Raw genomic sequence first — 20,231 nt, forward strand, 5'->3', positions numbered from 1 at the left:
ATTTGGATTTTTTTTTTAATTTTCAATTTTTTTTATTAGTTATGTTAATCACCATACATTACATCATTAGTTTTTGATGTAGTGTTCCATGGATTTTTTTTTAATTAAGGTATAATTGACATAAAACATTATATTAGTTTCTGATGCTAACCGATCAAAAACATTTAAAAACCATTTCCATTTGAAGAGGAGAGTAAACTACTACCTAGAGAATAAAACAAGTTGTTGTTTCCCCTCTGGTGTCATTGCCAATCTTGCTTTTTACATACCTCTTGTTCTCTTTTACTCTTTTACCCTTCAGACATATTTTGGAATGGATGTCTCCGCAGTTGAAGATCCAGTTCAGAGGCGAGCGCTGGAAACCATGATAAAAACCTACGGCCAGACTCCTCGTCAGTTGTTCCAGTCGGCCCACGCCAGCAGACCCGGGTCCAAACTCAACCTTGAAGGAGAGCTTCCTGCCGCTGTGGGGTTGCTAGTGCAGTTTGCTTTCAGGGAAAACCGAGAACAGGTCAAAGAAATTACCTATCCGGTATGTCATTTGAATTTCAATAGAATTCAGCAAAAGTTGACTCAACCCCTCAGATGTCAGGCCCCCTCTGAGGTTCTAGGGACACCATGATGAATATAAGGGTCCCGGCCTGAAGGTGCACTGCAGCCAATGAACCCAGACACACGCCGTTAACAGTAATATCCTGTGTGTGGTCAATGCTGTTAATGAGCCGAGGTGGGGCTCTGGGGAGCTCAGGTCAGGTGGCCAGCTCCCAGAGGGCTAGTAGCAGGGGAAGCCTGCCAGGACAGTGGCCTAACAGGAACCTGTCCACCAGAGGAGAGAAGCCGTCCAGGACTGGAGAACGGTCTGAGCATGGGCATGGCTGTACACACGTCCATGGCAGGGCCTTGACCAACTTCCACCAAAAGTACTGACCAGAAGTGTGAATGTTTTGGCTTACAGTTAAGAGAGAACCTTACATATGTCTTTGGCCTCCCCCGATTATAATGGTAAAAAGTATTGCCTCTTAAACTGGGAAGTAGGCATAATTTTTACTTTGAAATACAAAAATAAAGCAGGCAAACCTTAAGAGTAAAATGGATTCTAACCCTGAGCTAAATTCTTCATCATAAAAGCAGCAGAGGATGGAAGCCCGTGAATTATAAAATGTAAGGGTTTGTGGAGAGGAATGGCAGAAAATGAAAAGGTGTGGGAAGGAGGTTGGGAAGAACCTTAGTGGGGAGATAAAGCAACACATCCCCAACTGCAGGAAACTGTAACCCATTTATGAGAAAGTGGTTTTCATAGACCTTGTTTTGACAACTGTTTCTTAAAATAATGTTACTTAAATACGGTAAATGTAGAACACAGAAGACATGTAAATTCTTTATGCTCAGAGCTCACATATGTCAAATTTGCATGTTAAACACAAACCAGAGTGATACAAGCAGTAAAATTCAAATTTAAAACATCAATATGATAGTGTTGTTTTGCCAAAACCAGATCACCAAATGTTGTGTTTCGAAGTTGAAAGCTATTCTATTCTTTTATGCCAAAATGATTTAATAGCACATCCCTGAAAAGTAATAAATGCCATTTAATCTACACTATGCTCAGTGCTAACTAACTTTGCAGTTGGTACATGTAAAGATCTGAGCCGTGTGTCCGCTCACAGCGGGACCCTGGTACTGAGCTGCCTCATTCCCATCTCAGGACCTCTGTGTTGACTGTTCCCTCCACCTGGAATGGCCTGTCTCCAGACGAGCCCCATTTTGCTATCTCATTTCTTTCAGGTCTCTGCTCAGATATCCCCTCCTCAGTTCCCTGACCCTGGATCTAAGATAGCAGCTCCAGTGTTCTCAGTTCTCTCCCTCCCTCTTTGTAGAGCTTTCAGCATCTGATGCGCATGTGTCTATTTCTTCTCTGCCCCTCATCCCAGCTGGAAGGCAGCTCCATGAGGACTGGGGCTTCATCTATATTTTCATTGCTGTGTCTAGCAACAAGGACCATATATTTTTAAATGCTAAGTATGGGGGAAGTAAAAAAATTTTTAAATAATTCTTGCCTACAAAGGACTTATAATCAGGTTGCTTACTCTTTGTTTAGAATTTAAGTTAGAAGTCATTCTATATTTACTACCTTTTTAAAAAAAAATCATACCTTTTATTTTCCTCTGTTTTAGAGTCCTTTGTCATGGATAAAAGGCTTGAAGTGGGGGGAGTATGTGGGTTCTCCAAGTGCCCCAGTACCTGTGGTCTGTTTCAGCCAGCCCCACGGAGAAAGATTTGGTTCTCTCCAGGCTCTGCCCACCAGAGCCATCTGTGGTTTGTCCCAAAATTTCTGTCTTCTGATGACATACAGCAAAGAACAAGGTAAAAGAAAACATAATGAGAATCACTCTAGGTGTATTTTGCATGAGATTTGATGTTTCCAGCTCATCTGTGCCACTATTTTATTTGTAAGTTTTGAATCCATGGTGAAAAATCATTCGAATTTGTGGTTATTCAGTGCAAAGTAGGAATTAAACATACCACATGGGGGGGAAGGGGGAGATTAAATGCAGTGCCATTTGAAATGAGAGGAGGAGTCAGAGACAAGAATAAATGGTTGTGCTCACAAGATGAAAACAGTATCAGTCTTCTAGGAATGGACCTTTTGAGGCTCTTGACTCCCAGAACAGGCAGAGTTATCTGGCCAGCAAAGCTAGTACCTCAGAAGGGATAGTCATGAGATTAAAACAAACAAAACAAAACAAGGAAGTCATGATAGCCTTGAAAGCAGGTTTTAAAAATAGGTATGCCTGGAAAGCAGTTCTTTTCTCACCCTCTGTGCACTAACTCACTAACAACAACACATGGAAAAGTGCCATCATTACTTTATGGTTAATGTAATTAACCATTTCGTTCAATGTAAAAGAACTCTCCCTACTTCCTCGGCCTGGGCTTGGGCACTAAAATCAATGAGGATGCTCGCCTGTTCATAGCAGGGGTGTGCAGATGTGCCTAAAAGCCAGCGTGTGGACTAGATGCTTCCAGACAGTCACACTGCTTGGGTTTAACATGATTTTTGACGCACTGCGCTCCTTGGGGTTCAGGAGCCTTCCACCACGTACAGCTTTGCACTACAAGGGTGCGGGACCCATGCCAAGCAGAGGGCACTCAAAGAAATTAAGTGTGCTGGCTGGACCACAGTTCTTTGTAGGCTTACTCTTGTTTATATCAGCAATCAGTGATCGCCTTTATACTTGTTAGTAGTAGGAGAGGCTGCTTATCATTTTATCTAAATTTAGTGAATTAGTAGGATCAGATAAATCTGTCTAATCGTAACTACTGTAATATCAGTGTTGCACTTAGTTGTGGGGGTGTTACAAATAATTTACTACTGATAATACTTAAAGTACCAGAATGTGTCAGTAATTTACGTTTAAAAAATTAATTAGAGTGGATTGAAGTTTGTCTCTCTTGAGCAGAAGAGAAAGGGCTGGTGTTACCGCTTGGCACGATGGGACTTAAATATGTCAAATGTAATTTTCAACCTGTCTTATTTGTGCCACTATAGTCAGTGCCGTTAATAGCTGTGTTCATTCAAATTACACTTTATTCCCTTTTAGAATGTATTTGGGGCTTGCCAGCATCTAGGTTGTGTGGGGAAGTAGTATAATACAACAGATTATATAATACAGCAGATACAATGAGTTTGCATCCCAGCTCTGATACTTAGTAGTTGTTTGACCTTGAGAAAATTACTTAAACCTTCTAAATCCTGGCTTTTGATCTATAAATCGGGAATAACAAAAGGATTGACCTCACAGGGTAATTTACTGTAAAGATTAAATGAAATAATGTAGGGAATGATTAGCACAGTGCCTGACTCCTTCTAAGTGCTCAGTAAAGGTCCATCAGGCTGTAAGCATTCCGGCCCCCGGGGCCCAGGGGACTGTGCGAGCTCTCACTGCCACACCCAGCACCTTACAGTGCAAGAGAGGAGTACTACTCACCCACCCCATACTGGCTTGTGAGAGCCCCGCTTGCCGAGGGGGGTCGGGTCACGTGCTACAGCTGCAAGGTGCTGAGTGCTGCTTTATCAAGTAACTGTGTGGTTTTGCTGAGCTATACATGCACAGAACAATGTAACTGCAATGGTTTTGATGACCTTAAACCCTTACTTGGAAAATTGTGCCTCCAAGTTGCCTGAGATGCTTTTTTTTTTTTTTTTTTCAAAGTATACTTGCCTGGGTCTCATTTGAGCCACACCGTATCAGAATCTCTGGGGCTCGAGTCCAAGCCTAGGCATACTGGAAACACCATTTTCATACAAACTCCTGTTTAAGATTCACTGTCCTAGTAGGTAAAGGAGAAGTTTATTTTTCTTCCAAAAAAAAAACAAAAAAAGATGGTGCATCTTGTAAGTGATGGAATGAGAAACTGGGTGCAGTTACTAGATGTAACTCATTCATTGAGCACGTGGGCTATTGAGTGCCCACTATATGCCAGGCATTACAGAATGAATTTGAGAGGCCCTGAGACTCATAGAATGTGGTTCCTTTCCCTAGCAGCTTATATTTAGAGGAGCTTTTATTAAGTGAGTATATTCTAGTTCCTTTATTGCCAAACTGATGTCAACATTTGGTATTGTACTCAACAAAAGAAAACAAAAATCTGTGAATTACATTTTCACTGTGCTATTGATTCTTTCAACAAGTATGTATTTGTTTCATTCCCTTAATACGTGGCCTTATTTTGCTAGGTGCTGGAATAAATAAAGCCCATTCTCTCTCCTTAAGGGACTTAAGCAATGCAAATTTCAAGGACAGCACCAATTACAGCATTTATGCTGCATTGGCCACATTCAGCATACCAACAGGGCATAGATTATGAATAGTACAGAAAAGGGATGTCAAAATGTCCAAATCTTTATCCCAACAGACATAACTATGTTGTAAAAAAGAGAAAGGGGAAAGGAGCTGGACCTCGTTAAATCAAAGTCTGCTGTGCAAAGCCCTGGCAGTTGACAGGATTAAATGGCCCCTTCCCAGGACCGCTGTTGCTTCTCTAGGGTAGCAGTGTTCTTTCTAGTATTGATAGTTGTCCATACTGATTTGTCAGCAGATGGTGGCTACAAAGTTATTTAAACAGTGTCTAGTTTGTATTTATTTTTGAAAGTAAAAGTTTCATAGAACATGACCAGAGTAAGCTTGACTATCATTGTCTTCCATAAAAATTTCTTAACAGACATTTTAGTACTAAATCAAGTAAGTCCTAACCAAAACACCACGAGTGAATAAGAATTAGTTCCACTCTTAGAATCCCATTAGCATTAAAAGAATAAAACGAACTTAAGTCGGCCTGTCTTATGAATACAAAGATGATTTGCTCTGGAAAGATACTGTGTTCTGCTATGTAAACTTCAGCTTTTAACCCGCCATTTTAGGGGGCTGTCAAATAACAGTTGAGCGGTGGCAATCTGATACTTTTATTTCTTCTTCTTGAGGTGTGAGAAGCATGAACAGTACTGACATTCAGTGGTCAGCCATCCTGAGCTGGGGATACGCTGATAACATTTTAAGGTTGAAGAGTAAACAAAGCGAGCCTCCAGTAAACTTTATACAAAGTTCACAACAATATCAGGTAAACGTTTTTACAAGGTACTTTATCATAATAATTAAGTGTAATGCTCTAGAAAGGAGTCAGACTGATAGCAGCTAGTCTTTAATATTCTGCAGTTAATCCAGTCCAGAAGCTGATGACACTGGACTTAGGCCTTGTTTACAGTGCTCAGACTTCCTATTTCTCTTCTGTGTCCCCAAAATTTGTCTTCTCCCCAGTATCTCATTGAGACGGTATTATAATCATCTAGTCAGCATCAGCGATTGGCACAGTGTTGGAACAAAATCAACACTGCTTTCTTCTCAGTTGTCACTTGCCTTTTGTCACTGTGTCGTTTTCTATAACCAGAGTGCCATCCTCTGTACCTGGTTTTTGCTAAATAGACTGGGTGTTTAGGCATCACAATGGGTTGAAAGAGCATCAGGTCCAACTAAAGCCCTCAGTTCTGTGTTAGTGTCTAGGCTTTATTATTTACTCTGTAGCCTTTGGCAAGCACCTTAACCTTTCCAGACTTGAGGTTCTTTCCTCCTCTTTGAAACTGAGGAATCGTAAATCGTACTCCCCACTACTCTCTCCTAAAGCTGTTGTAAAAATGTTTCCAATTGTATATATACTATATATATACTATACACACACACACACACACACAATACACACACACTATACACACACACACACACAATACACACACACTATATGCACACACACTATATACACACACTATACACACACACACTTTATATACACACACACTATATACACACAACACTCTATATACACACACTACACACATACTCTATATACACACACACTATACACACACACACACACACACACTATATACACACACAGACAATAATGCCACAACTCTTTCCCATACTATACAAATTGTATGTTAAACCCTCTTTCTGTGACTCTTTCTTTCCTTGGGAAATTCTTTTGCCATTTCCTGGCTCCCATTACCTACATAACATCTCCTGCCTATTCATGTGCCCTAACATTGCCCCCTTCCCTGAGAACATTAGAAATGGAGTAAGCTGCTACTTGTGGGGATTTTTAGCAGTGAAAGAAAGGAAGGCAATGACTTATTCGCTTAACTCTCAATGTACCTGAAAAAAATGGTTATCACCTTTTGTTATCTGGTTATCGGTAAACTAACAAAAGTAAGCAGCATAAGGACATTGGAAAACAACCTTATTAGAAATTTTAATAAGAATTTGAGTATTGTAGGGGCGCCTGGGTGGCTCAGTTGTTGAGCGTCTGCCTTCGTCTCAGGTCATGATCCCAGGGTCCTGGGATGGAGCCCTGCACTGGGCTCCCTACTCCACGGGAAGCCTGCTTCTCCCTGCCTCTCCCACTCCCCCTGCTTGTGTTCCCTCTCTCGCTGTGTCTCTCTCTGTCAAATAAATAAAATCTTAAAAAAAAAAAGAAAGAAAGAAAGAATTGAGCATTGCAAAATTACTTCTGTCATGTAAAGTTTGGCACACAAGCATCATTAAAGATGAAAGAACACTGTCATAAATCCTTTTAGCAAAACAGGATTGTCCAGATTCTTTTAGCAAAATACTCTGTGATAAAGAACTTCTGCTCAAATGACTGCCAGCATGAAGCCCCCTATTCCATTTTCATCCTTAGAAACATATTGTCCATTCAGTAGTTCTGTAGTTTGAGAAAATTCATCCAGGATGTTATCATACTGAGGACCCACACTCAGATCTCACTTCTACGATCGTGGTCTCATCATGAGAGATTAGAGTGCTGCCGTCTCTTTGCCTTCACCTTCTAACTGATCTCATAATCGTGAAACCTAGTCCTCTGTCAGTTTTGTTCTCTTTTCTCTTATCAGTAGAACATGAAAAATTCTGAATTCCCAGTTGTGTTCAATGAAAGCTAAAAGCAGAATATGAAGCAGTGTCTCCAGTCTTCCTTTATATTTTCTTGAAAGATGATACCACTCTTTGGACAGTACCATCAGAAAACCCAAAGTGACACTTGGTTTCACAGATCACATTATCCTTCCAGCAGATCCATCATTCTGCGTTTTCCTGTTTGTTTTGCTCTAGCAGAGTTGGGAATAATTGTTGAGTAGTCATGAAATAATTCCTACAGTGATGAAACAGCAAAATGTTTTGAGACAGAGGGAAGATGAAATTATTAAAACCCTGTAATATAACTTAGGTTTATGAAAGGGTTCGGTAGACCCATATGGTAATCGTAAGACACTGAGTTTTCTATATATTAAAAAATATATATATTTTTTCTCTTTGTTCTTTGGAAGACCTCTAAGAAAGAATAGAAGTCATGAAATAGTAATCCTTACAAATAGAACTATTCAAGAAAGAAATTCAAAAAATGAAATTGGGTCCAGTGGACTCGGGTGATGTATTGAGAGTTAAGAAGACCCAGGATGAGAGAAAGTAATTTTTAAGGTAGCAGACACTTGAGGGGAAGAAGCCAGCAAAAGACAGCTTGAAATTCTGAGAGCAAGGACAAGGGTTCTGAGGAACTCTGGGTATGGTGTGGGGCTGCCCTGAGAAGCAGAGGGGCTTCCTCCTTTAAATCAGGAGAAGCACTGAGACCCTTGAGGCACAAAGGAAGGAAGGGCCTGAGATCTGTGGCTGATGACCTCCGTCTGCTTAGCACAGACAGCCCTGCAGCGTGAGGGGAGCACGGGCTATGGGACAGGTGGGACTGGAGAAGGGGCCCATGGGAGCCGAGGCGCTGGGGACTGGCGCTGGGGGTCAGCTGGTGCCCAGAGCCAGAGGAAGACTTATTGGACCAGAGAGTTGAGTGGCCTTGAATAGCACCTCCATGGTTAGGACTGAAGGGCTTACAGTCCCAAAGGAATAATCTGAGATTTTTTTTCCCCACATTTATCTTTCCTTCTCCTATTTAACAATCTTTAGAACTGTTAGAAGCAATACCTGTCTCTTTGTATGTACCCCAATTCCCTACCAAAAGCAGAAAAAGAAAAAAAAAATCAGGGAAATGTGTGAAACCACATACACATGCACATCACACACACACTCAACCTTGGATCTAGTCAATCCTGGATCATTTTGTTTAAATTTCTAAGGAACAAGTGGCCGTGTGTGTGTGTACAGAAAAATGTAAAATCACAGACGATGATGTAATACATTTTAACTCGGAAACAGCCTTTAGACATCTGGCTTAACGTTACAGAATATTATTATATCTTGTACATTTTTAATTAGTTCAAGTAAAATGTTTATTACATTTTGTGGTTGTATGTCTTTTAAATAACCATCAGAGAAGTAGAAACATTTCTCAAGCTTTTTGAACACGATGATCTTTGGTTTGTCCTGTCTCACAGGTAACAAGTTGTGCCTGGGTGCCTGACAGTTGCCACCTGTTCACTGGGAGCAAATGTGGGGTCATCACGGCCTACGCCAACAGGTTTACCAGCAGCACGGTAGGTCCTGGGCTCACTTCGCGGGCAGTTTAGGATTTTCATGTTCGTGAGAAGAAGAAAAGGCTCCTGAAGTATAATTCACTGGTACAAGAGTAACTGAAAATGTTTGTACTTCAATTTTTTGTTTTTTAATCTTTTTTTCATGTAAGCTCTTAAAATATAAAAGGTCACATATCTGACTCTTTAGTTTTAGGTTTACTAGGATCATGAAAATTTTTGAAAATAATTATAACAGTCCTATCTTTTGGTGTCAAAGATGTAGTATTTTGAGTCATGATCTGTTATGTATTTAGACTTTTTCATGACATTGTGATACTTGTTTGCCTGTATTCTTGGTGTCGGCCTGAATGCTTAGGAGTACACTTGATTCTGTAAAATTTGGAAGCTGAGAACACCTAGTATTTAACCTTCCTACAGTCTCTGGACTATAGCAAAATCCAAGTAGCCCATCTTGATTTCCACAACTTACTGGAAGAAATTTATTTTAGCCATTTGCTGAATTTCCAGGATTTGAAAATTAAATTATAAAACAGTCTAGGGAAGAAAAGACATATTATGCAATACTTCTCTTAATTTACTGTTGTTCCTTTCTTGAATCAACTCCTGTGGTACTGTTGAGGATAAGTGGCAAATTTAGGGTGATAATTATCCTTTTCTTCTAGAACTGAGATAATTATCATTTTACTCTAGACCTTTCTTTTGCTTCTGCCCCCCATTACAGTTTTCTCCATTATATTATTAAATATGTTCTACTGGATGAAACCAGTCTTCCTAGCATGGGGTGATGCTAGGTTCCTCTTACTTTTCTGTCCAAGTTTACTCCCTTTTAAACTCTTATTAAGGTTCTTTCCCATGATCCTTGGGGTATAAATGTGAGCATAATATTGTTTCCGTCTCTTAGCCTAAGACGCCATTAAAACGTTTTAAGCAGTTGTAATATGATCCGGCCAGCCTTTTGGGAAGCCCACGGTAGGACATGAGACTGGAGCCAAGGGTGCCAGCTAGGAGGCCACCGCAGTGGCTCAGGTGGGCTTTGGTGCAGGGCTCTTCTCAGGAGACAAGCACATACAGGTTACTGCAGGACACTGATGTGTGTGCTCTGAGAACAAAGAGTAGAGTGGGGGCCAGATGTCAGAAAGCCTGGAATGTCTTCTAAAAGTGATAAATAGTTGCTCTTGAGTCATTTTTTTTCACTAATTAAATAGTATGACCATCTCATCTTCATAAAAGTGAACACCTATATTTCCATTCTCTGAATCGGTGGTGGCCAGAGAGTATATATGAGGTTTATTTGAGGTGGTAGTATGTCATCCAAGAGCACTTTTTTTAGAAGATTTATTTATTTATTTTAGAAAGAGAGAGAGAGTGAGTGGGGGGAGAGGCAGAGAGAGATAATCTTCAAGCAGACTCCCCACTGAGCACGGAGCTGGACATGGTACTCGATCTCGTGACCCCTGAGATCATGACCTGAGCCGAAACTAAGAGTCAGACACTTAACCGACTGAGCCACCCAGGCGCCCCTCAAGAGCATCTTTAAATGAAGTAGTCCATGGTTCCTATTCTGTCCATGGAAATTGTTTTCCAACCAGTCAGGGAATCTAGTAACGCTAACTCTTACAATCATTTTAAAGTATAAGATCTATAAAACTATCAACAACCACTATAGGGGTCCTATGCTGTGTTTACCCTATAAATAATATTCTTGATCATGGAGTAAAAAAAAATACACACACATACGTGTGTGTGTGTGTGTTGGGTGTGTGTGTGTGTAATTAAAGCATCAAATTGCTGACAAGCTAATAGGGAATTCCCAGGCCAGAGAGGTAAATAAGCAGGGGGGCGCTCTCACCTGGAGGGCATTTGTCAGTCCTGGAGTACTCACTGTCCTTGGACAGCTCTTGTGAGAGGAACAGATAACGATATCCAGAGACTGAGCAAGCTGGAGAGTCCCAAGGAGGCCCTTCTCCAAAGGCTGGTCCCTGAAGGACTACACCCTAAGAGTGAGGATGAGTCCAGTCAGGCCACCTCTTGCATGGAATTACAGCCTGGGTTGCAGTTCCCTGGGTTATCCAGATCTCAAGACTTGACTTTGGCTAAGGTGTCCGTAGACTGGTATGGTGGTCCAGGTCATCCAGCAGAAACAAGGAAGATATCTGCATTCTATTTCACAAGTAGAGGAATTCCTCCAAATAATTATTTTATTGTCATTTTTTTATGATTATTTATTTTAGCGAGAGAGAGAGAGCTTGCGAGCAGGGGGAGGGGCAGAGAAAGAGGCAAAGAAGCAGACTCCCCACTTAGTGGGTAGTCAGAGGCTTAACCGACTGAGCCCCCCGGGCACCCCCAAATAATTTTTTAAATGTAGTAACAAATACACAAAACCAGGCACACAAATTTACATGTAAGAAAATGAATATGTGAAAAAGTTAAATTTGGTTATAATAAAAGAAATGCAATTTAAAGCAACCTTGATTGACATTTAAAAGTTGGGAAATTTTCAGAGACTTAGAATATGAAGTGAGTCACAAACTCAAGTGCTGCAGAGCTCAGGCAGAAAAAGAAGGGGCTCAGGCCTTTTCCGTCAGGGAGTTCCTTGGTCCCAGGTACCCTGAAGCACAGTCTGAAAGGGTTCTGGGCTCGGGCCTTTGGCCCTGCAGACACCTGGCCTCGTGGGGGTGGGTCATAGTCAAGGAGAGAGCAGGGGCTCAGACCTGGGACTCTGGTCCTTGTGAAAGCACATCTCCTCTCTGTGATTGTGTGTGGTTGAGCGTCACGTGTCCTAGCTAAACAGAACCAACTGCCACACAGCTGAAGCCAGTTGTTCCAAGAAAGAATATGAGCTGGTATTGCCTGGTCATTTGATCCTTTTAGTGTAAAATATGTATTTTTATGTGAATAAAACCCTGGACTATATAGCACTTAAAATGGATGAGCGGCAGCTAATATATCAACACACAGATATATTTCTACAATAGTGGTGAACAAAAAGGCAAGATGCAAAAGATACCTGGAGAATAATAGCACATATAGAAAGTGATTTGTCGAGCCCTGCATCGGGCTCCTTGCTCAGCGGGAAGCCTGCTTCTCCCTCTCCCACTCCCCCTACTTGTGTTCCCTCTCTCACTGTGTCTCTCTCTGTCAAATAAATAAATAAAATCTTAAAAAAAGAAAGTGATTTGTCAGCATGAAAAATCATACAATATGTTGCTTATGGTTATGGCAACATATAGTAGAACATATGTTCTACATACGTGGGAAACAAATACAAAATTCAGGATGTAGTAATTTCTCACAAGAGAGGAAATAGAACAGTACACAAACTGGGTAATGTTTAATTTTTTTCTCTGTTTAAAAAATCGATCATATAAAATATTAGGATTAGTTTAACTGAGTGGTCAATATACAGCCTTTTATTCTTATTCTTTCTACTTTCTATATCCTTTGGAGTGGAATATTGAAATACTTTAAGACAATAAATAGCTTAGTCTAATGAAAACAAGAGTCAAACCTCATATAGACATCTGGCATCTGTGAGCCAACATGGCCCTTGGAACATCGGTTTGCAACCTTTCATTTAGAAAACCAATCTGTAACTATGGACAGGTAATGGTGAATGTCACTCTTGGTGGCATCATGACTTGGTACAATGCCTTTGAAAAGTACACTATAGGGGCGCCTGGGTGGCTCAGTCGTTAAGCGTCTGCCTTCGGCTCACGTCATGATCCCGGGGTCCTGGGATCGAGCCCCGCATCGGGCTCCCTGCTCAGCAGGAAGCCTGCTTCTCCCTCTCCCACTCCCCCTGCTTGTATTCCCTCTCTCGCTATCTCTCTGTCAAATAAATAAATAAAACTTTAAAAAAAGAAAGAAAAGTACACTATAAAATTATTAGTATTCACTGACCCACTAATAGGATTCTGGAAATTTATTCCAAAGAGATAATTCAGAAGAACTAGACTTTTACACATGAAGGATTTAATTATGGCATCTATAATTCTATAATTTGGAAAATACTAGAAACAATTTTAAATGTCTATCTGTAAAAATGCTCAAGTAAATTATGGCATACCAACTGTATAGAATATTATAACACCATTAAAATCATCTTGAAGACAATGTCAAAAATAGAAAATGCTTATAGGAGAATGTTTAAACACAAAATATAAAATTATGTGGATGGCAGTTATCATAACTATAAAAATATTTGTATGTATTTGGACCAAGATTGGACAAGAAGACAAAAAATGAAAAAGCATTTTAATTCTTGAAATTATGGACAATTAAAAATGTGTTCATGTTTAATTAGTTTTACTCTTTAGGAAAGAGTTGAACTGCAATGGATTGAAACATGATATGCTTGAGAAGAATGTTTGAGTCCCTTGAGTTGTTCTTATTTTTTTTTAATTTTTTTATTGTTATGTTAATCACCATACATTACATCATTAGTTCTTGATGTAGTGTTCCATGATTCATTGTTTGTGCATAACACCCAGTGCTCCACGCAGAACGTGCCCTCCTTAATACCCATCACCAGGCTAACCCATCCCCCCACCCCCCTCCCCTCTAGAACCCTCAGTTTGTTTTTCAGAGTCCATTGTCTCTCATGGTTCATCTCCCCCTCCGACTTACTCCCCTTCATTCTTCCCCTCCTGCTATCTTCTTCTTTTTCTTTTTTCTTAACATATCTTGCATTATTTGTTTCAGAAGTACAGATCTGTGATTCAACAGTCTTGCACAATTCACAGCACTCACCATAGCACATACCCTACCCAATGTCTATCACCCAGCCACCCCATCCCTCCCACCCCCCACCACTCAGCATTGAATTGTTCTTATTTTTGAGACACAGTACTAGGAAAACTTTTGTCATGCTTTTTATCTTGTACTTCACTGACTTTTTTCAATTTCAGCCCTCAGAGATAGAAATGGAGTCTCAGATACATCTGTACGGGCACACAGAAGAGATAACCAGCTTATTTGTTTGCAAACCCTACAGTATAATGATAAGCGTGAGCAGAGATGGAACCTGCATCATATGGGATTTAAACAGGTACAGAAGAAGGTCTCCCACTCAAACACCGCCGCCTTTATGTTTCAGTTCTTCCTGTGTGAAACAGATGCACTAAAATAAGATCTTTACATTATGATCATTTTAAGCATGAAATACAAACTTTACTTTGTTAATCATATTAAAATCAAAAGATCAGTTAGGAATACAGTGGGGAATGCCTTATGAATAATAGGTCCAGACACTGAGGGAAGGAATTATACCAGAGAATCTAAATATATTTAATGATCAGCTGCAAATTTGTCTTTGGTCTTTCAGGCTGTGCTATGTACAGAGCCTGGCGGGACACAAAAGCCCAGTCACAGCTGTCTCTGCTAGCGAAACTACCGGTGACATCGCCACTGTGTGTGATTCAGGTGAGCGAGCCCAGAACCAAAGCACGGAGTCATTAGCTGGCTCCTGTGTAGGTTAAGCTGATGGATTCCATCTCTCAGGTCCCTAACCTCATCTAAGTACTGTAGTAATAGCGTATTTGTGTGTTAAAATACAATAAGATCCAAGAGCGAGTTCATCAGTTTAGGGACCAACTTATGCAAAAGTTAATATTGTCATAATTTAACTCTTTTTCTGATATATGAAAGATTGCATTTGGGCACATGTAAGTTAAGCAAGTTATTATTACATAATTATCTGAGTTTCTTGGGTTTTGTTTCTCTCTTTTTTTTTTTTTTTTTTGGCTTCTGCTTTTTAACTACTAACTTTACTACCTTCTCCATAACGTAAGTGCAAGGCATCAGCCAACGATCAGCTTTGAATATATATATCTTCCAGTCCCTGAGTGAGAACAGTACTATATTATAATAAATGGAGGTATAATTTGCCTTGAAATTTACATGACAGAGTTATATCTCCTCATCAGAGGTTATGTTTTTAGGTTTTGTTTTTTCAAGTAGTACATATTTAAAAACTTGATGCATCCAGCAGGAAAGAACAGTTGGAAAATTCATAAATTTTCTGTTTGCATTTCTATTCTTAAGGATCTTAACATCAAAAGAATCCTTTGAAAAATTGTCTCTTTCTGCCCACTCAGTATAGATTATCTTTGACATATCTATAGTGAGTGGTCCTCTATCCTTTGCTTGCATGTTTTATATTGTTTAGTTTTTTTCTGACCCCCAACAGTTCTCCAATCCTATGACACCATCTGGGTGCTCAACAATGCGATTTGGTTCTGACACTAACTACTTAAAGTTAGCAAATTTGGGAGTTCCCAACCTCTGACCAAGCTCACAGAACTTAGTCAAACATTATACTTAACTACAGTAGTTTATTACAAAGGATAGAAATGAACAGCCAGGGGCGCCTGGGTGGCTCAGTTGGTTGAGCGTCGACTCTTGATTTCGGCTCAGGTCATGATCTCAGGATTGTGAGATCGAGCCCCACGTCAGGCTCAGGCTGGGGGAGCCTCCTTCAGATTCTTTCTCTCCTGCTCCCTCTACTCCTCCCCCTACCTCACTCTTGCTGTCTCTCTACAAAAAAAAGAATGAGCAGCCAGCTGAAGAGGTATATAGGGGGAGATCCAGAGGGCCTGTCTGGGTGGAGTCAGAGTGCACATCCCTCCTGGCACCTGAATGTGCTCACCAGCTCGGGAGCCCTCCTAACTAACCTAATTGAGGTTTCCTTCTGTAGGCACAGTTAATTGAATCAGTGGCTGTGGTACTTGAGCTCAATCTTCAGCCTCTCTCTGTCCCCAGAGGTGGGGAGGTACTGTAAATTCTAACCTCCTAACTACATGGCGGGTTTGTCTGGTAACAGGCCCCCATCCTGAAGCTATCTGGGGCCTACCACCTAGGAGTCAGCTTGTTAGCCGACAAAAGATGGTAAATACCAAGGGTTTTCAGGAGCTGTATGCCAGGGACCTGGGACAAAGACCAAATATTTATTTTTTATTATACTACAGCTATCTCTTGGAGTTTTATTGTTTATAAAACATTCATTAGTTCTTGTATTCCGGAGAAGTAATGTCTTCAGTCATGCTTTAAAGGTATCAGATATGAAGTATTTGCCAATCTTAACATCCAGTTATAAAATAATGCCATGGAAACATTTTTATTTCCTAATTGTCATAACTAAGGGGAAAGATTTTGAACTGTTGACTTTGATAATACAAGTGTGGGTAGATGATTGATGACTTTTGCTAATTGTTCTCCCTTGATTTGTACATTAGCAGCGTTTAGTATGTCATACCAAAGGGGAATCTGGGGGAATAATATAATGATTATTTATATAGTGTTCTCTACTTTCTTGTTTTGGCAACATTTGAAAGTTAGGACTGATCCTTAGGGAGCTGAATTTTGTAAAGTTAATTACTTTCCTGCTGCCAGTAGTGATTTATATCTGTGATGTTATATCAGCCAGTCTTAAGGGAACAAGAAACAAAATTACTTTTGCTGCAATTACTAACTCGCTAGTAGGGTATTCAGGTGTCCCTGGGGAGTGCACAGTATAATAGAGTAATGGCTAGAACTTTTTTTTCCAGGATGAACAAAAAGGCCTTCTCCACTTTTTTAAGGCCTCTTGGTACATATACAAGAGAAGTCATAACAATTTGGTATATAGAGAACATAATAAAAATAATGATTTTTTTAAAGAGAGGCCAAATTTATGTTTCGTGACCCAAACTAGAGTTTATCCTCCTCAGCTGAGAGTCCAAGAAGGAAGGAAAGTTAGCAGATTTAGCCTACCAAACATCTTGACCCGTTAATGAGTACCATCCAGGTAACTTTAAAATCAAAATTTAAATAAAACATATGTGTGTTTATGCATATGTGTTATGTGTGTGTGTATGCACGTATATACACATTACACATACGTATATAAAATTTGTGTTGGGTCTGAAGTTACACTGGCAAGCTCTTTCCTCTTGATCATAATTTGCCAGTCCTTATGGGATGTGGTTTTTATAATGATAAGATGTGAAATTTATTAAACTATGTAAATATTATAATAGATGTTTTCTGTATTTTTTAAAAAATCATTCTGCCACTGGATCAAAATATATGCCTTTTAACTAGGGTTCATAGCCTGGTCATGTGTTGCCAATGGCATTATAAATTTAATATAATATTATGAAATTCAGGGTGGGCAGTAATTCTCCAATTTATTTTAATTTCAGTGAAGATGTATAGGAAGAATAAATATTTTTTTTCAGGAATGCCCAACTTTCTGACTTTTAGTTGACATGCTAAATTACACATGAAAGTAATCTGGTCTTGAGTGAAGGCCTCAGTTTTGATATTTACAATCTCAGGCAAATGAGTAGTTACTTGGTTTCGTGGTAGCCCGAGGTGCTGGGTAATCTGCTAGGGTGATTCTTTGCCTATTGAGTTCTGTACCATATTTCAGAGTCAAGGCCCACATTTAGATTTTTGGTTTTGAAGGACTGAGGCTGCAGTAGCTATCGATTACAGGTAATGATCGACCCCTACATCAGTATCTTTGATAAGCCTTCTAACCTTACTAGCACACATCTGGTTGTTTTATAAATTTTTAAAATATTTTATCAAGTATTAAATTCAAAAGAAAGAGTGGAATATCTACTTACGGAAAAGAGGAGTTTATCGTCTACAATTATATTGAACTCCTACATACTGATGTTTTATTTAGGTAATCTCTCCTAATCGGTGGGAAATCTTAAGTAAAACACCAGGCATTTGTTAACCTCCTTTTCTCTATGTATGTGGTAAATAAGTTTAACGTTATAGTTGCTATCTGAACCATTTTAAAGTATACGATGCAGTGGCATCACCACACCCACAATGTGGTGCAACCACTATTTCAAAAACTTTTTCATCACCCTAAGTAGAAGCTCTATAACCATAACTCTTTTCCTCCTTGCCCCAAAACTTCTGGTAACCACTATTCTACTTCCGCTATGAATTTGCCTATTTCTAGATATTTTATCTAAGTGGAATCATACACTCTGTGTCCTTTTATGTCTTTTTAATGTCCTTTTATTTCCCTCAGCATCATGTTAAGGCTCATCCGTGTTGCAGCACGTTGCAGAACTTCATTACTTTCCATGACTGAGTACTACCCCATTGTACACATCTACCTCCCATCTGTTGTTGGGTGTTTGGTTGTTTCCCCTTCTCGGCTCTAGTGACTAATGCTGCAACACAGAAGGCATTTGGGTTTGTGATATTTGAAGGTCTTCAGCATATCTTGACATAAAGAAGTATTTGCACAGTTTGTTTCTTTGCTATAAAATAGGAAATCTATGCAATCTTTTCATTGCCTTAATAAAGGAGAGAGTTAAAGTCTGCACTTTTTAGTTCTAATGGAGAGATAAAATTAAGTGGAGTAACATTATGGCACCCAAACTTTACCGTGCCTCTTAACCTGTCTTTATCAGCTTGAGAATATTTCTCCAAAGAAGGCTAGACTCATCGTCATGAGGCCCCAAATACAGAAGATGGCAAGCAATTACTGCTTCTCCCACCCCCTGGAAAACTCCAGAAAGTTTAGTTACTCATGGTCTTTGAAAAGAAAAAAATTAGTCTAATAAGTCACTGACCTACAAGATTCAATCTTAGACACTCTGAGGAATTAGATATCTTTTTTTTTTCTCTAAGAAATACTTTTAACTGAGCTAATCTTTATTATAACTTTTTTTTTCCTTCAAAAGTCACATAAGTCACTTCTTACAGATCGTTTCACAGAATATTTTCATCTGTTTTTGCAGATTGTTTAACTTTCTAGGTACCTTCAAATTCAGCCTTGGCAGTTCATTTGCTAAAATATGATTACACAAAGATACATGATTAATTTACCTTGTCGCTCTATATTTCTAAGTTAATCTGTTTATTTTTATTTTTCCACTGGTCCTTGTCTCTAGATAAATATGCAGAGCCCTTTGTGACTTATTATGTAGTAATTTTATTTATACAGCTTCAGTCATGAGCTGTATAAATTTTATCACTCAAACAAATGAGCTCGGTGCACGGGTTGCCCTGCTGGGACCCAGGGTGGTGGGCTCTGACGTACCCACACTCTGGTGACCTGTGGGACAATTTGGGTGTTTTAGCTGGTGGAGGCAGCGACCTCAGACTCTGGACAGTGAACGGGGACCTCGTTGGACATGTCCACTGCAGGGAGATCATCTGTTCCGTTGCCTTCTCTAACCAGCCTGAGGGAGTATCTATCAATGTGATTGCCGGGGGATTAGAGAATGGAATTGTAAGGTAAGAGGAGTTTAGATTCCCTTTGTTTGCTCTTGTTCATAGGACACAGCAATTGCAAAAATTAGCTTTAAATATCTAGGCATGTTCATATTCAATATTTAGATATTTAAAATCACCTTCAGATATAGGTTCTTCACTGATTCCTGTTTTACTTTTAAGTAATAAACTTAGCTTTTGTGTAGTTTTGAAATTGTATATTGTCTATTAATTGTTTAAAAGATTAACAATATGAAAATTTACCAAGTTTTCTTACTCCCACATCTACCCCCTGCAAACTTCCCAGAAGTAGCTTCTGTTAATTGTTTATTGTGTTTATTGTTTATTGTGTTTCCTTCCAGATGATTTTTAACAAATATATAGGTTTTTTTAGTGAAGGAAATTTCAGTTTGCCTAATTAGATGATGACTGTTTCCCTCTCTAGGTTATGGAGTACATGGGACCTAAAGCCTGTGCGGGAAATCACATTTCCTAAATCAAATAAGCCAATTGTAAGGTAAACCACCCCCGGATTCTTCATAATATACTTTGTAACTCTATTTTTGTTAGGGAGAGATTAAAGCACACAGACTGTGAACTCTGCTATGAGAGTGCTAAACAGCAAGGAGACACAGTCCATGTCTTTCTGGAACTTAATATCTGAGTCAGGAGCTCCGGGTCTAATAGAAGGCATCCTGGGAGAGTGCCCAGGGAAGTTTTTGAACTGTAGAAACTGTATTTTTTTCCTTCCTTATTAAAAATACCGTAATGGTGTGATTGATAGCTGCAGGAGTGTGCTTGAAAAGATTGATAAACAACCAGTTATCCTTTGTTCTACCAACAAATTTGACTTTAAAAATCAATCGGAAATAAGTGATTCAAATTATACTTTATTAATTTATTTTCAATGCACTAAATTTAAATTTTAACAAACTCCAATTAATTATTTATTAACATTACATTTTTACCTTTTCCT

At 39.4% G+C, this 20,231-nt stretch overlaps 1 protein-coding gene across 8 annotated transcripts in view; it reads left to right on the forward strand.

Annotated features, from left to right (window-relative positions):
• Positions 1 to 20,231, forward strand: part of LYST (lysosomal trafficking regulator) — a 177,552-nt gene that overhangs the window by 154,857 nt on the left and 2,464 nt on the right. For all 8 annotated transcript variants that reach the window (XM_035724098.1, XM_027587647.2, XM_027587628.2 and 5 more), the window contains 8 exons: positions 302 to 532; positions 2,175 to 2,364; positions 5,483 to 5,619; positions 8,933 to 9,031; positions 13,939 to 14,078; positions 14,355 to 14,452; positions 19,123 to 19,279; positions 19,701 to 19,772. In XM_035724098.1, coding sequence (XP_035579991.1) covers positions 302 to 532; positions 2,175 to 2,364; positions 5,483 to 5,619; positions 8,933 to 9,031; positions 13,939 to 14,078; positions 14,355 to 14,452; positions 19,123 to 19,279; positions 19,701 to 19,772 — 1,124 coding nt within the window. The remainder of the gene's footprint in view (positions 1 to 301; positions 533 to 2,174; positions 2,365 to 5,482; positions 5,620 to 8,932; positions 9,032 to 13,938; positions 14,079 to 14,354; positions 14,453 to 19,122; positions 19,280 to 19,700; positions 19,773 to 20,231) is intronic.

This window comes from Zalophus californianus, chromosome 15 (assembly GCF_009762305.2).
Source record: "Zalophus californianus isolate mZalCal1 chromosome 15, mZalCal1.pri.v2, whole genome shotgun sequence".
NCBI lineage: Eukaryota > Metazoa > Chordata > Mammalia > Carnivora > Otariidae > Zalophus > Zalophus californianus.